Source organism: Brassica oleracea, chromosome C7 (genome assembly GCF_000695525.1).
Source record: "Brassica oleracea var. oleracea cultivar TO1000 chromosome C7, BOL, whole genome shotgun sequence".
In the NCBI taxonomy this organism is placed as follows: domain Eukaryota; kingdom Viridiplantae; phylum Streptophyta; class Magnoliopsida; order Brassicales; family Brassicaceae; genus Brassica; species Brassica oleracea.
The window spans coordinates 37727268-37742220 of NC_027754.1; the positions used below are offsets into that span (position 1 = coordinate 37727268).

The 14953-nt window shown below is 35.1% G+C and overlaps 3 protein-coding genes across 3 annotated transcripts; 1 reads left to right on the forward strand and 2 right to left on the reverse strand.

Moving 5' to 3' along the window:
• Positions 1 to 1031: 1031 nt before the first annotated feature.
• LOC106303239 (fimbrin-3-like) lies at positions 1032 to 1746 on the reverse strand. The gene is made up of 5 exons (XM_013739565.1): positions 1736 to 1746; positions 1477 to 1648; positions 1358 to 1396; positions 1211 to 1279; positions 1032 to 1123 (listed from the first exon to the last, which is right to left on the reverse strand). The coding sequence occupies exons 1-5, from the start codon at positions 1744 to 1746 to the stop codon at positions 1088 to 1090; spliced, it is 327 nt and encodes a 108-aa protein (XP_013595019.1). The 3' UTR covers positions 1032 to 1087.
• A 6228-nt stretch (positions 1747 to 7974) lies between these two features.
• LOC106303240 (squalene epoxidase 4) lies at positions 7975 to 12509 on the forward strand. Its single transcript, XM_013739566.1, is given in 10 exon segments — positions 7975 to 8071; positions 8737 to 8969; positions 9810 to 9921; positions 10070 to 10224; positions 10226 to 10248; positions 10741 to 10909; positions 11026 to 11244; positions 11412 to 11696; positions 11990 to 12268; positions 12366 to 12509. Coding segments are annotated over 10 exon segments (1689 nt in total). The 3' UTR covers positions 12483 to 12509.
• A 489-nt stretch (positions 12510 to 12998) lies between these two features.
• LOC106305232 lies at positions 12999 to 14779 on the reverse strand. The gene is made up of 4 exons (XM_013741610.1): positions 14473 to 14779; positions 14126 to 14240; positions 13528 to 13779; positions 12999 to 13454 (listed from the first exon to the last, which is right to left on the reverse strand). Exons 1-4 carry the CDS (start codon positions 14715 to 14717, stop codon positions 13119 to 13121), a joined length of 948 nt encoding a protein of 315 aa, XP_013597064.1. The 5' UTR covers positions 14718 to 14779; the 3' UTR covers positions 12999 to 13118.
• Positions 14780 to 14953: the final 174 nt, after the last annotated feature.

Below are 14953 nucleotides of genomic sequence, written 5' to 3' on the forward strand. Positions count from 1 at the left end.
GAGATCCGGTGGTGGGAGACATGGTGAAAATGAGAGAAGGGTGAGCTTCACGATAAGAGGTGATGGAGACAGATCTGCCTACTGCAGTAAGGGGTCGTATGAACACGACAATAAGATTCACCAGACCAAAATCTTTTAGAAGAAAAGTCTTTTTGAAGATCTGGCTGCTCAAATCTATCTCTCTAAAAGTTTGAATTTTTAGATCTAGATCTGAAATGGTGAGAGTAAGGACAGGGAAGCAAACAGAAGTGGAAGGGATTGTAAATGCTGAAGTTAGATCTGGTGGGTCTGGATCTGGCGGTTTCGGTGAGGAAACGCCGGTGACGGCTGCGGTCATCAGAGAACAACGAAGGTAAGCTGTTCTCTCTCTCGCACACTGTCTTTTTGAGCCTTTTTACACGAGCGTTTTATTTCAACTAAAGATAATGTTCCTTATCTACTTATAAGTGGAAATAGGAAGAATATGTATATATGTATGGGGTGACAATTATTTTGAAATAAAATTAAGAAAATAACAATGAGTGGCCATAATAATTCCGTTTGGACGAATTTACCTTTCATTTTATTATTATTGTTATAAACATTGCTTTTGCTTTTGCTTTTATCAGTGCTTTTGCTTTTATCAGTGTGTCAAGTCATATCTTAACAAGATGTCAAATGATAAAACAAAAACAATTAAGTACGTGTTTGAAAATGGTGGTCATCATGTCCAATGGTGAGAACCCATGATGATTCTAATGATTAGTTTAATAGTTAAATTTGTAATTTGTGAAGTTTGGAATCTTTGCTAATGTAATTAACTTTTTCATAGTCCAATGGAAAATCTTTTTTGAGGTTCTTAAAAATGATTTTTTTTTTAATTTTAAAAATTGAATTATTGGATTTTTTATAATTTATACAAATATGACATAAAACATATTAAAAATAGAAATACGAATTTATAATTATAAATTTTAAACAAACACGAATGAAAAGCTTAAATCTAGTTGGTACTTGGAAAGCCATATACCTTCATCTGAAGAAAAGTTTCCAACGGTTTTCTTGTAGCCACCTTTCTTAACATGGAAGTTCAACTATTTGAGTAAGACTATCTCTTGGGTAATCTCATAAATTCTTCTATATCCTGCAACAAGCATGCGACTATTTATTGTTACTTACAGCACACATATACATTAGTCAAAATTCAGAAAGAGATATGCTTAATCATTACGTCGCTGTCCTCGACCAACTCAATAAGCTGAGGCATCTTCTTCAAACTAAGATCAGTGAGGAGCTGAATCTGCAGTTCCCAATATTAGTTAGTAAATCATCGAGCACAAATACGAAGGAATATGAGTATAGAAAAACAAGTGTGGACCTTTATGAGTTGTGAGATCAATCCAAGCACAAGATGAGGCTGCAACAAAATCATTCAGTGGTCACAATCTTCTCTAAGTCTAAACATCATATATTATAAATCAAGCAAGCAAAGCATACCCGTCCTTCATCCAAGTCACGTGTCCCAATATTAACCACGCTGCAGCCAACAGCTCTAGCAGACTTGAGACAGAGCGTATGATTCTCATTTCTCTCCCACAGGTTAAGTACTCTCTTCGTGTTGATGGCTCGTTCATCAATCGTCCCAGGAACTGCTATATTAATAAATTTACTGTGCCAAAAAGTGAATCAAGTCAAACCCCCAGAAACGAAATCCAAGATGCAATCCAAGTAAAAAAAATCTCTACATTTACCATACAAGCACACCATCTTTCACATTCTCATACAAACAAACATTATCTTATCTTTTTTAAAGTTAAAAGACGGTTTCTTATATTCGGCTAAAAACTCCACCCTAAGAACCCCTCATTAATCATGCTCTTATCTCAAAATAGTATAGCAGCGACTTTGGCGGGGTTGAGAGATACAATTTGATTTAATAGAGAAACATTTAAAAAATTACTAGATTTTGACCCGCGCTTCAAAAGTGCGGGTTTATTTTTGGAATTAAATAAATATTTTTTATATGAATTTCTATATAAGATAGTATATAAGTCTAGATAAATATATCTGGAATCGAAGAACCGAAACGTGCCAAACCGATCAAAACCAAAATTAAAAGGAATTTCATAAATAATCGAGAAAATCTTATATTTTGGAATAAAAAAACTGAGCCGGATCCAAATCAAAAACTAAATGAGTACCCAAAATTTTAAAATACAAATTATAAACCTACAAATATGAATTATATTAATATCTAAATAACCAAATATCTTAAAATACTCTTTATATACCGAATTACCCAAAAACTAAATTACACGAATATGTTTTTTTATCAAAAATATTGAAATTTATTCAAGTTATCTGATATTCTTATCCGAACAACCCGAATTACCTGCTATTTAAACTAACCCCCCCGCCCCCCAAAGTATCTGATGTTTTTACTTATATTATATGAAATGACTCGGAAACCGAAAACCGGAACCGAATTTGACCCATTGTTTTTGGATATTACCTGGTTTCTTATTTATGCACTACCTGAACCTAACCAAAATAACCAAACCGAACTTTGTAAATATTTGAATTGCTAAATTTAATGGTTCCTAAATATAAAGAACTGAAAAAAAAAATACACGAACATAAACTGAATGCTGAGGCGTAATTGTTTATCTACATTTAAATGATGCGAAGAAAACATTTTATTTGTACAAATTATTTATTTCCTTTTAGAGGAGTACATAAATAATTTATAGACGAATTAAGATATAAGAAATGTTTTCATATTCTACCCAAACGTGCAGTTAAATTGGTAAATCCGATGATCTATATATAATCCGGTTCAGATTTAATAAAAAAACTGGTAATTTAAATTTTGAAAAGACCTAAAATTCACGTTTAACTTGTGACTTGATATGATGTTGGCCGACCTAGTAAAAACCCAGAAAATCTAATATTTCTAAAAAAATTGATTTACTTTTTAATAATACATTAAAACTGAAGAAAATATTTTATCAAGTTGTTGATTAGTTTAACTTGTTTTAGTATGTAGTCATACACTTATTCTACGTATATAATAAAGATTGGTAGGTTGTTACTGAATTCAATAAATATCTGAAATGAGTAAGCAATCCGATTTTGTATTTTGTAATCGTAATTAAACCAAGCCCGCCAATATTTTTTTTTTAAGTGTATCAATATATGGTAGGCGATTTTGTAGGTAAAGGGAAAAATTAAATGATCATTTTGCCATTAATATGGATGCTATTAGTAATAATCTTGTATAGTTAGAGATAAATAAGGTAAACCAAAAATTAATTAGCTAATGAATAGGTCCAACAACTTTGTATAAGTAGATTTTTTAAGATTCCTTCACTTTTAATAGTATAGATAACATGTATTTTGTACAAATGAAAAAATCGCTCTGCTGAGTTGTCATGTGATTAGAATGCTAATTTTGTTTACGTGGCGGCTTGAGAATCAATTGAGAATTTTGTTAGTCCAAAAATTAAATTGCTAGGGAATGTTATATTATATAGTATGTCTATTATGGACCATTCATTTATCAAATTGAAATTATTATGTATTCTTTCATAAAATAAAACCTACGAAATTACCTAATGTGATTAAGATATATATGACAATTAATGATTTTAAATAATAAAAATTTGCTAACAATCTGTATACTTTATATAATTTTTGTTTAATTATTTATTGTTAAAATAAATTTCACAATTACATTAATCATATAAAAAAATTTAGATTTTTTTTATATATATTGTATTTTGAATTTTTCAAAACGAGTATAAATTACTAAAACTATAAAAGTCTCACATAAACTTCACTGATCAAGGTTTAATTTTTTTTCTATATATATATATATATATATATATATATTACATATCGTTTAAGTTAAACTATACATCATATGAAAATGCATACTTATATTTTGATATCTGCATTGAACATATATTGAAAAGTTAATATTTTAATTTGAAATATTCATTGTTTTTTTAATGATTATAAATTACTGAAACCACTAAACATTCTCCTTTAAAAAAACCATTGGTGTAAAATTTTGTTACACAAATATGCAAATAATCATAAAATCATATAAGTAGAAACCTTATTTAATAAATATTTGTATTAAAATTATATTATATATCTATGTTAATATCATTTAAATTTAATTATATATCATATACGATAGATAAGATTGATTATTTTGATTTATTTACCCTAAAATGATTACGAATAAACAAGAGCGTCGTTTGATTTATATACGCATGCTAATTTATTACATAATAGTAACTGATTTCTTAGTTATTTAATATATCATTATTATTTTATTATTTCATAATATGCAGAAAAACATAAAATAAGTAATAAATATTAAAAAAATATTTTGCAAGTATGTATCTCTTTAATAATTTTAAAGCTTAAACATTTTCTAAATCACATGCCAAAACAAAATAACAAAATGAGAATAAACTCAAAATTCAATATTTATATCGACCAATAACCAAAATAAAAAAAAACAACACAAAAATGAGAAAAATATTAAGATAAATAGGATTGACACGTGAACGTAAACTTCTTATAACTATAATTAATTTTTAAATTGCTAAATCATAATATAAAACCGAGCTTGCATAGTTTCATTGTAACCAAATAGTATGCCTTAGATTCTTCGGCCTAAACGTTAGGTTCTTATGCGATAAATGATTTTTGACCTAAATTTTTTTTTTAAATGGGATCAGCTCATTAATAAACAATTTATGTAATTAACAAAAAATGTTTTTTTAAAAAAATTTAAAGGACAAAAATATTAATTTCAAAAATATAAATTTTATTTTTTCATACGATATTTCTTAAATAATTTTCGTATAAATTTACCTTGCATAAGGCGTAAGTCTTATCTTAGTTATTTTAATATTTTCCTTCTTTTTCCAGCTCTGATTTTCTCCTTGCTCCATTATTTTATTATACCATACCCATCACAGTCACAGTAATGGATTGATATTTCAACGATCTGCCGACTTTCTTTTGTTTTCATAAGATTTTTTCGATCCATAGTTCCTTTCTGTGCCGCCAATCATTCATAATAACTTTATGTTCCAATTTATCTGTTGAACAATACAGCCATACAGGTTCTGTTATGGGGGTTTTCAAGCTAAATGTAAATCTCTTTTTTTTTGGGTCAACTACCGATTTGACTAGATCAAATTGTGGATAGACGAACCGATTTTTAGAAGGGTATCGCTATCTGTTCGTATCTGATCTATATGTAAAAATGCGATCTTTGGTCCTTGTTTCTTTCGTTGATGAGTCTGCCAAACATTTCCACTTCTAAAAAATACGAAAGAAGCTCAGTCTTGAAGTCTTTTCTTAATTTTTGAAAATTTTCAATTTTCGATGATAATGTCAGTCCACCGGATTCGTCATCATGTCTACCAGATCCAGTCTTTCTTAAAGCGGATCGAAGTTATACTTTTGTCTCTCAAGCATGAATCTGCCCACAATAACATTTCTATCTCAAAATATATAGGCCGAGAAGTTTAACTTTTCATCTCATCAGCTTATTATAACTATTAAATTTTAAGTATTTTTGTTATTGACTAGTTATTTAAATTATTTTAAAATTAGCCACCTTTCATTTTCTCACTAGACAAAATTAGAGCAAGTGGTAGAGCCAATGAAAAATTAGGGGTCACCTCCTTAAACTTTTAAATTTAATTTATTAAGACATAATTGTAATATACATTTATCAACTGGTAACTTTTCAAAGGTTGACTCCTATAATTGATTAACATTATTAATTGTCTTTCATAGCCTTTTTAACAGTGATTAACATTATTATTATTGAAAAATGGCTGACATTGATTAACAGTATTAACTGGTTTTGATAATATTTATTAATTGTAGTTATTAAGACTATATATAAACTTTATTCTGCTTTCATAGTTAGTGAGTAACCTTTTTTTTACAAGAGAAAGTATTAATTTCGAATTTACATCCACTTTTATCAAATATAGGATAAAATGATAAATTTTAAAATATTCTATCTTGAATCCACACATGTTTTAATATTACCATTACCATAAAAACAAAATTGGAAATATCATAATTAGTGAAACTTTAGAACTATTAAGTACAAAGAAAATTATTCAAGAAAATATAAAGTAATATATATACAAAATAGAATATGCCATAAAAGAACACAATATAAGACTCTCTCCTTCAGCTCTGTCCTCTCTTCTCGATCTGACACAGAGGAAAGATGAGATGAATCTTAGGCGGAGTTCTCCTAACTTCGTTTCTATCGGGTTAATTTCTGGGAAGCGGTGATTTCTCTACATCGTCGTCGCCAGCTTTGGTTTCCAAGGATCGGTGGCTCCGTCAACACCAGATTCGTCGGCTTTCGCTTCCGGGAAGCGGTGGTTCTGACAGCACCATTTTTGTCGGTTTCCGATCTATGCTTTTGTTCTCTCTTTGCTCAATCGACTCTCGATTTGAGACTCCATGTTGGTTGTTCTTGGATCGATCGTAGATGATTGTTTGTTATAGAAGTGTAGATCTGCGATTTGAACTTCTACGAGGCTGCTCTGGTTGATCGGCCTCTTTAAGGGTTTGGTGGGTTTGAGGGCGGAGTTTGGTCGCGCCTTGATTCTCTGGGAGATGGAGGAGATCTCGACTGGGTCGATAGGTTCGTGGCGCGGGGTTTCTTTTCCGGTGATACTACGGTGAAACATCGGTGGCTCCGGCGACGAATCTCGAAGCGGTGAAGGGTGGAGGTGTCGTGAAACACGTGTTACTCATCGGTGAGGAGTCCAACACATGGTTTGGTCCTGATAATAAATCGACACGTGTATGGGGTAAAGCTTAGTGGGCTTGGGGTGTTGGGTTTTTGAGGCCGGGTTTTGAGGCGCAGATTGGATTAATGTCTTTGGGTTTTTGACCTAAATGGTTTCTTTAGTTTGCCTATCGGACCTTTGCGTTATCTAGGATTATTGGGTTTTGACCCATCAATAATAATAATAATAATAGATGGAAAAAAATATACAAAATAGAATCCCAGTAGATTTTTGTAATAGTACGTATATGGTTACTGGATAAGATTAGGTAGTTATGGAGAGTACTAATTTATTCGTAGCTTGACACGTCTATGAATGATATGATGCACACTCATGTAAACGTGGCCAGTTCCAAACAGGGGGTTGACTTTTTTGTCGGCCAACTTTTTGCCTACCTAATACCCAAAAAAACGGTAACCAAATCCTAATTTTTTTTTTTTCCCAAATTGAAATTTTCATTAACGGGCTCGCAGCTCAGTACCCAATACAAGAGGTCAAGTAAACAGGCCCAAAAAACACAAATCACAAACCGGCCCAAGGCCCACCACCAAACTCGATGAACCCGAAGATGCTCTGCCGCTGCGCGGACAAACGCTGCGGCTCCGACGTCGCCCCCTTCGAAACATCACCGGTAAACCACCCAACGATTAACCCGAGAGAACCGGAAACCACTCCATCCACACATCACCACCGCAAACGCCTTCCTCTCCGGTGAAAACTAAACTCGGAGAGAGTCAATCGAGAGTTCGAGATCTCATCCGACACCGTTCAAACCCAACACCGAGATAGAAGCTTCGCGCAGATCAGCACCGTTAACCGAGATCGAGTTTCGATCACCCTATAACGGGATCTCCACCCACCCAAACAAACCAGAACCGTAAAAACTAAAAGAAAGAAGAGTACAAACCCTAAAACGAGACCTAGGGACCAAAGTCGGCGAGGCAAAGCAGCGAAACACTTTCACCCCCCGGGAGCTAGACCGACGACGACAGAGCTAAGGTAGCCTCTACCTCGCGGGGACAGGAACCGGCGTCGACGGAGCTGAAGGAGCCTCCGCCTCCCGGAGACAAACCAAAGTAACCAAACGAGAAACCTCACCGCGCCATCCTCACAACGACCGCACCCTTGCGCCAGAGACAGAACCGCCATGGACGGCCTTGTTCCAGAGCTCAAGCAAGGCGGCCAGAATAGGAGACGAAACCGAGGCGGAGGTCGTTATCTTTACGGGTGGCTGGAGGGCTCCGGTGACGGCACGCGCGCTAACGCGCCGCCAGTCACCGGACCCGATGACAGATCTACTTTCTCTTTCTTGGTCTACAACGCTTTTTCTTCAGTGCAACGATTTTAAATCAACAATTTCGGAACGGAAAAAGAGAGTGATGATGTTTCTAAACGAACCAAATCCTAATTAAATTGACCTATTTGATACTCATGTTATTTCTTAATGCACAAAAAATTAAAAAAAATCTACTTTTTGTTTTTAATAGTTTTAAAAATATAATTTAAAAATCATCCAACCAATTATAGAAATGACTAAAACATCTAATTGATTACACAGTTTTCAATAAAGTAAAAATAACATAAAAATATCAAAAAATCATCTATTTTGAAACAACAAAAATCTTTTAAAACATCATCTATTACGAAACGGAGTGAGTACTATTTATGAATTATCTATTTCTGGAAAACAAATATTTCCAAAATTTCTTTTTCACGTAAAAAATAATTATAATGTTAGTACAAATACAAATATCACTGTGACTCGATCTCATGTCTGTCTATAATCGATTTGCCAAGCTGTGAAACTCAAATTTATTTAATATATTTTTCTAGGTTTGACATTGTAGGTTTCTCCTATTTAACTATATCATTTCCGAGTTTTTTGTTTTGTTTTGAGAAAGCATTTCAGAGTCGAAGATAAAGATATCATTACTAAGTGGAACGGCAACGACATACACGTGGTTATGGACGCTTCTCGCCTTCATTCTGACATGGATGGTTTTTCACCTCATCAAAAGAAAGAAGATTGGAACAGAGGAGACAGAGGTCGATGCAGAAGAGACCAGAGATGGTGAGGCTCATGATGTCATCATTGTTGGGGCGGGTGTGGCAGGCGCGGCTCTTGCTTATGCTCTTGCTAAGGTATATTTGCGTATTTGACAGCTTTTTGTTTTCTTTTGTTGATTTTACAATTGATCAATCAATCATGGTAAGGCCTCGTCACTAAGATGATCTTTTCAATAGGCTGTGTTGTTTTTATATGTCTAAGAAATTTTGATCTGCCTTGTTAATTGCAGTGCAGTGACCACTCCAGTAGAGATGATATTCGTTCAAATACGTACTGATGTTTTGAAACTTAGATAACTGATTAAACTAGGTTTTTGGTAGCTTTTCATGTGTTGTGTTTAGCTTCTATAATCAAACTCAGATAATTTTTGTTGTTGATTAGGGCGGTAATGTAATCATCAAATAGGTTATATCATATGCATTAATCGTTTTTAAAACGGATCATGTATTAATCTCTTAACTTATTTTACTTGTAAAAAAAAATTCGTAGAAGCTCTCTATATATTGTGGTGGTCGATTTTAAGGATTTTAGAAATATATCTTAAGTATTTTTTTTTTGAAATTTTCAAATAAAAAGAGCTAGTATTTTTTACATGGAATTTTTTTTAAAGAAAAATTATGTATCTTTTCATTTATACGAAAATCATATGCACTAAATCATCAGTGGACATAAAAATGCATTATTTTATAAAAACAACATATAAAAGAAATCTAATTTGAAAAAGAACTAATAATGGCCCATGCAGCATGGATCATGGGTGTCCATGAGTTTATGTTATATGGGTGTCCATGAGTTGAAAAGATACAAAAAAAAAGAATGGGAAATTAGGAGTGCAGAAAAAGATACTTTTTTTTTAAAACTAAAGATACTTGTTCTATATTTTGTCCCTATTTATATGAGGATGCCGGATGCAGGATGGACGGCGAGTACATGTGATAGAGAGAGACTTGAAAGAACCTCAAAGATTTATGGGAGAGCTGATGCAACCGGGTGGACGCCTCATGTTAGCTCAGCTTGGCCTTGAAGGTCTCTCTCTTCACTTAATTCATCTTCATATTCATTACTAGACAAAATTGTTTGATCTTGTTGCCATAGCTAGGCGCATTGGATGTATCTTAGCTCAATTATGTTACGTGTCGCTTAATTTGCGATTTTGTCTCTGTATATCTATTAGATTGTTTGGAGGAGATAGACGCTCAAGAAATAAAGTCATTGGCAATTTACAAGGACGGGAAAAACGACACCTTGTATTTTCCGGATAACAAAAATTTTCCTTGTGAATCTGCCGGTAGACTCTTACGTAATGGCCGTCTGGTACAACGTCTACGCAAAAAAGGCAGCTTCTCATGCCAAGTACGTACATAAAATACATATTAATGTTAACCAGGAAGAGTTAGTCTCGTGGTAAACGGTTTGCGGCTGCAAGTACGGCCACGGGTTCAATTCGCACTGGCCACCAGAGAATTTACATGCGGACTTGCTCTAGCGCCCGAGACCGAAACCATGACCCACCCTCGGATGTGCGTCCACGCCGCTAAAGGGTTCGGTCTCTAGTCTGGATCACGGTGGGGTCAGGACACTCGGTTAAAAAAAAATACATATTAATGTTTTAAATTTTTGTAACGTTTAGCAAAAAAAAAAAAATTGTAACATGGAGATTTCAAACTGTATTCAAAACTAATTTTTGGAACTTGCACTCGAGATAATTCTTCTAGTGGAACTGAAAATCAATATTTTCGTTTATAGATTTACAGTTCAAAACCGGTTACAATGAATAAAATTATATACCACTCGCATATACATAATTTATCTTCTCAATAAAATTAATGAAATGAACATTGGCAGTGTGCAACTCGAAGAAGGAACGGTGAAGTTTTTGATAGAAGAAAAAGGAGTGGTTAAGGGAGTGATATACAAGAATAGTGCAGGCGAAGAAATAACTGCCTTTGCACCTCTCACTGTGGTATGCGACGGTTGCTACTCGAACCTTTGCCGGTCAGCCGTCGATAATAAAGTGAGTGAACATATGTTTCAACCATCATAGACTTTTATATTCTCATTGAATTTCAACAAAGATAAGTTTCGTGTTTAAGGATCGTGATCAACTAAACATATATGTCTATTATACAGGTGGAAGTGCTCTCTTATTTTGTGGGTTACGTCACGAAGAATACCCGACTTGAAGATCCACATAGTATGCATCTGATTTTTTCTAAACCTTTACCATGTGTTGTATATCAAATAACAAGCAGTGAGGTACGTTGTGCTGCCGAGGTTCCTGCTGATAGCATTCCTTCTATAGCAAATGGCGAAATGGTTAAGTTTCTCAAGAAAACTGTGGCTCCTCAGGTAACGTAAAGGATTGGTGTAAACCTATAACTTTTAGTATATATATGCATTGTTTAATTTAACTTCTAACGTTTCCAAGGAATCATATACGGAGTTGCTTTGTTTTCCAGAGGTGTAATTTTGTTCATATGACTTACTTTGTATCATTAATCTTTTTCGTTTCGTAGATACCAGATGGAAATCTCCGTGAGACATTTTTGAAAGGGGTTGAGGAGGGACTACTAGAAATAAAAACAACTGCGACTAAGAGTATGTCAGCGAAGCAGTGTGATAAGAAAGGAGTGATTGTGTTGGGAGATGCATTCAATATGCGTCATCCTATAATCGCTTCAGGGATGATGGTTGCACTCTCCGACGTTCTCATTTTACGCAATCTTCTCAGGCCAGTGCCTAGCTTTAGCAATACTAAGAAGGTCTTGGAGCTTGTTAAGTCCTTTTACATCATCCGCAAGGTGAGTTCTGACATTCTTTTTTTTTTTTATAATGACGAGCTATATAGCATTGGTTGTTCATTAAAATGTGTAAAAGGTCATGGATCTATCATTAAATACGCTGGATTAGCTGATTAGATCCTATTTTTGTTACCAAGTTTAGTCGTATTACCACCTATCGGGAACCTTGTCCATAAAGATATAATGAATGCTACTTTGATGGAAACTCATAGAATGCTCACATATAGTTAAATAAGATTTATTATATATGACAATATCCTTTTATATGTGTTGATCATATTGGACGGTAAAAGCCAATGTCGGCAACGGTGAACACGCTGGCGCATGTCTTCTCAGAAGTGCTTGTTGCTACAACGGACGAAGCAAGAGAGGGAATGCGAGAAAGCTGCTTTAATTACCTCTCCAGTGGTGGATTCCGAACATCCGGAATGATGGCTATTCTTGGTGGCATGAACCCTCGTCCCCTTAGTCTAGTTTTTCATCTTGTATGCATCACCCTCACCGCCATGGGCCACTTGCTCTCTCCCTTTCCTTCACCTCGTCGCTTTTGGCATAGCCTCAGAGTTTTTGCGGTAAATATTCCTATATTTCTGGCTCTTTAAAGTTTATACACATGTTCAACAATGGTCATATGTTTTCCTATTGATGATTTCGTATGTGAACCACCAGTTGGCTTTGAAAATGTTGGGTGCACATTTGGGGGATGAAGGGTTGAAAGAGATGTTGATCCCAACAAACGCAGCTTCCTATCGCAGAAGCTATATGGCCACGGCCTCCGACTGTTGATTGATCATTCCAAAACCAAGACTATGTATTCGGAGACGAAAATCAGTTAACTCAAACAGTTAAATTTAATATTCAAATAAAGAACTGGTTATGGCGAGTCTAGATCCGGTTGAGCCTTTGATTAGGCCTTGTTGTTTTGTCTTGTAACCAAACTTGGATATGTTTCTTTGTGCTAAACACTAGGCCTACTAAACACCATATATACTTGGATAGTTGGATATGTTCCATGCTGATTTGTTATTTTGTTATATTCTATCTGTTGGTTCTTAGAGTTTCTGTTCATGTTCTTTACTGATTCTACTAGGGTCCCCACAACTCATAATCTTCTTTGCTCTAAGCAGGCTTTGTAACCCAATATCAAACCAGGGGACTGAACCAGGTTCAGGTATGGGGCTCTGCATCTTGTCTAGTGTGATATCTCCGGTTTAATGACAAAGAATCAAAGAGGTGGAAAGACTTGAAGTCTTGATGTATTGTTAAACATTTCAAATTTTCAAGATCTCATAAAACCCTGACAACACAGCAGATCCAAAAAGGAAACGAATCTTAACATCCATTTCATGGTAAAATCTGTGATCTCAACTTATAAAAGATTAGAAATGTAGCACAAAAAAAACACACGCGGACTTGACATATTTAGCTCTGTCCTAGGAGAACATCCTTGTACGGTGTCTGAGAAGTTCCCATCACGCTCTCTGCAGCACCAGCTCCCTCCTTGGAGTCTAAGTGGGACCGAGTTTTGGCTCTATTAGAAGCTTGGTCAGATTCCATTTTTCTTATTCTTTCTTCTTCAGCAACAAGAGGGAGATACCCTTCTCTCTCCTCAAGCAGCCTGTCTTGTGCTCCACCTCTTAGTTTCTCGAGGCGGAGCCCAGTGATTTGAACAAAGTTAAAAACCTTAACAACGTTCATCAGTCCTCCAACAAACAGACATATTGACCCGGAAAGCCCAAGCCAAATCCACCTCCTCCCCTACATTGTTACTAGTTAACGTAAGAGGCGGTTTTCAAATTATGCGGTAAGTTTTTTTTTTCTAAGTACTTACAAGAAGCTTCAAGGCAGTGTGAGATGACCCGGACTGATCAAAGCTATTGAGAAGTGAGGAAACCAAAAAGAGAAGGGATCCAACCAAGAAAGGGATGTGAACACACTGCTGTAGTATCTGGACGTGACTGTCAGCTCTTTCATAGATTTGGCACGAGTTGTGAATCGATCCTATCACCCAAAGCAAAGGACCCGCAATAAGCATGTTTAATGCATGCTTCTCTCTTCCACTATTTCCATGTTTTGTCTCTGCCTAAATATTTCCAATAAACAAAACAAACAAAATCACATCAGAACATTACTATATATACGTGTAATTAGTCATACAAACCTAAAGCTACTCACATTTGTGGCATGAACCATGCACGATGAATGTATGTATACCTAATAGACAATGCCTCTTTTTAAAATACTAACTAATTGTTAAATATGGTAACACCGGGACCAAACCAATTTCGTTCTTCTCTCTAGTACAGTACTATACTATACTTACATCCTGAGGCACTTGTAAAATTTAGTCTAGAATCCAATATACAAGCGTCCAGCGTAGGTGTAAAGGTCAATGATATAATGCCGAAAATGACAATGAAAATATTTACCTGATTGAAAACGAAAAGGATACCCAAGAAGAAGACGATCGAACCAGCTATCTGAACCAGAGGGACGGCAAATTCCACTAGCCCCAGTTGCACATCATATTCCATTAACTTTAAACTACAATCACAAAACAAAACAAAAACTTATATATAGCTGGAACCAAAACGTTGTTATATTAATCCCCAACATTTATGAACTAAAACAAACATATCACAGATACACATCGACCTTTATTTATAACACACAAGAATGTATCAAGAATGACAGTTTTCCAGTAGGCCAATAGTCAAGTAACAGTAACATAGAGAAATTAGCTAAATATTATGCATTTATAAATAGCATATCATACCGGTAATCAATTCCGGCTAAATGAGCTACCAGATCGTGAACGTTCACGGCAGTTATGAGAGCAAGAGCCAACAGAATAAGGACGAGGCCGGATCTTGGCTCCCACGAGAAACCGGTGGCTGTGAATCCGCCGATGAGCACCACGGTTGCGAACAGGTATAGACCAGCGTTGATGTACTCGGCTCTGCTCCTCCCGAGCCGAGGGCCGTACGTTCTAATCTCACGCGCCGTCGCGAGTTTCACCATTTGATTGGAGATTATGTCTGGAGAGAGACAGAGAAAGTGTGTCAGGATCTGGAAGTGAGAGAGAGAACGCTTTACGTGGCTTTGTGCATGGAGTTTTATTCAGTGGGACGTGTCAGATTGTAGAAAATAGTTGACTTAATTCAAACGGCGTCGTTTCTCATCCTCCAGATAGTAGTACTTAAGTCGGGCCTTATATTGGGCCAAGTTAAAGCAAACTTAGAGATAGAATAAAGACT